The 1,564-nt window shown below is 68.1% G+C and overlaps 1 protein-coding gene across 1 annotated transcript; it reads right to left on the bottom strand.

Annotated features, from left to right (window-relative positions):
- Positions 1-112: 112 nt before the first annotated feature.
- MNEG_13107 (hypothetical protein) lies at positions 113-1,214 on the bottom strand (the record flags this gene model as incomplete). Its single annotated transcript, XM_014038421.1, has 4 exons — positions 113-198; positions 351-405; positions 687-780; positions 1,159-1,214. 4 exons carry the CDS (start codon positions 1,212-1,214, stop codon positions 113-115), a joined length of 291 nt encoding a protein of 96 aa, XP_013893875.1.
- Positions 1,215-1,564: the final 350 nt, after the last annotated feature.

The following is a 1,564-nucleotide window of genomic DNA, read 5'->3' as shown; positions in this document are numbered from 1 at the left end:
GGGGGGGGGGGGGGGGGCGCCGCTCAAGCACACCAGAGGTGAGTGAGGCGCGGAGTGAGGGGTGCGAGGCGTTGCGGAGACAGTTGTGGAACGAGGGCGGGAACGGGAAACCCTAGGGGGAGATCGACCCAGCAAACGGGGGTGAGGAGGGCGGCGGTGGCGGCGGCTCGGCCGGGGCAGCAACCACCCCTGCCAGGCCTGGCGTTTTGTTGGCATGGCAGCTGCCCCGACGCATGCAGGCCGCCCGAAAACGAGGTTATGCAGGCCGCCCAAAACGACGACATGCAGGCCGCCCAAAACGTGACGCCATCCGAAGCGTCGCGAGCTGCGCGCGCTGCGCCGCGCGGCACGCGCCTGCATCCTGACGCCGTCCATGTCGTTGGCGTAGTCGACGTCGTACTTGCCCTGGGGAGGTTTTTTTTCCAGCGGGGCGAGGGGCCGATCAGTCAGGAGCGAAGGGCCCGGTCCGGGGTGCGTGCGGCGGGCGTGAGAGGTTTTCTTTGACTGCTGTGCCCGAGCGCTGTAGTGGGTTGGTGGCTTAGAGCCGTGATAAGGGGCGAGGGGCGAGGGGGGCACCCCCTCTCGTGCAACCCCTTGGGGTCGAGCATGCCGGGCAGGGACGAGCGCCGCGCCGCGGTCCCGCGGGAGCCGGCCGGGCGGGCGCGCCGGCCCGCGCGGCCTCGCACCATGTATGGCGCCAGGTGGAAGGGCGACGTGCACTCGCGCTGCGCGGTGGGGTCCTCCTCCTCCGGCTCCCACAGGTCCCCGGTCTCGTCCAGCCTGGCGAGTTCGAAATCGAAATTTGGCGGGAACCGTGGTGATGAGGCAGCCGAGAGGTTTGAGCCTCTAAACGGGCTCAGAGACGGCTTTTCATGACGCAGGGGCGCTCAGGTGCGGGTGCGCCGCAGGCGCGGACGACGCACGCATAGAGCTCAGTGGTTCGCGCCTGCGCCTGCCGTCGCTCGCGCCGCCCCTGGACAGACCTGCCAATCGCACCGCGCCACACACCGCAACCGCCGAGAGCGGCGGCGGCGGCGGCGCGCCGCCCACACGCGACGGCCCCGCGATCCGACAGCCATGCTGATCCGCCAATCGCCTTTTTAAAAGCGATAGGGGGTTTCCCAATCGCGGATTGCCCCCGCCACGCGTGCCCCCCACCTGTCTTCAGCCAGGCCGTACTCGATGCTGCCCACCAGCCCTGTCAGCTGGCCCATCTCCTCCAGGACGCCGCGCACCTTGAAACGTGTGTGTGTGTGTGTGTGTGTGTGTGTGTGTGTGTGTGTGTGTGTGTGTGTGCGTGTGTGCGTGCGCGCGTGCGGGCATGCTCGAAATGGGTGCACGGGAATGCAGGGGTCAGTAGCACAGCTGCATGACGCGAGGCATGCGTGCGATGTGCTGCATCCGGAGTCAGCCTCGCGCCCGCGCGAGCTCTGATCGCAGTTTTTAGGCCCCGACTGGCGCAGCTGACAGCATGGACACACCAGCCGCTAGTAGCCAACCCCAGCCAGCACCAGCACCATCACCATCACCACCACTGCCACAACCAGCAAGCAGGCAAGCAAAG

Source organism: Monoraphidium neglectum, assembly GCF_000611645.1.
Source record: "Monoraphidium neglectum strain SAG 48.87 unplaced genomic scaffold scaffold03628, whole genome shotgun sequence".
Lineage (NCBI taxonomy): Eukaryota > Viridiplantae > Chlorophyta > Chlorophyceae > Sphaeropleales > Selenastraceae > Monoraphidium > Monoraphidium neglectum.
The sequence above is the reverse complement of the archived record's forward strand: the minus strand, read 5'-3'. Positions and strand labels throughout refer to the sequence as shown.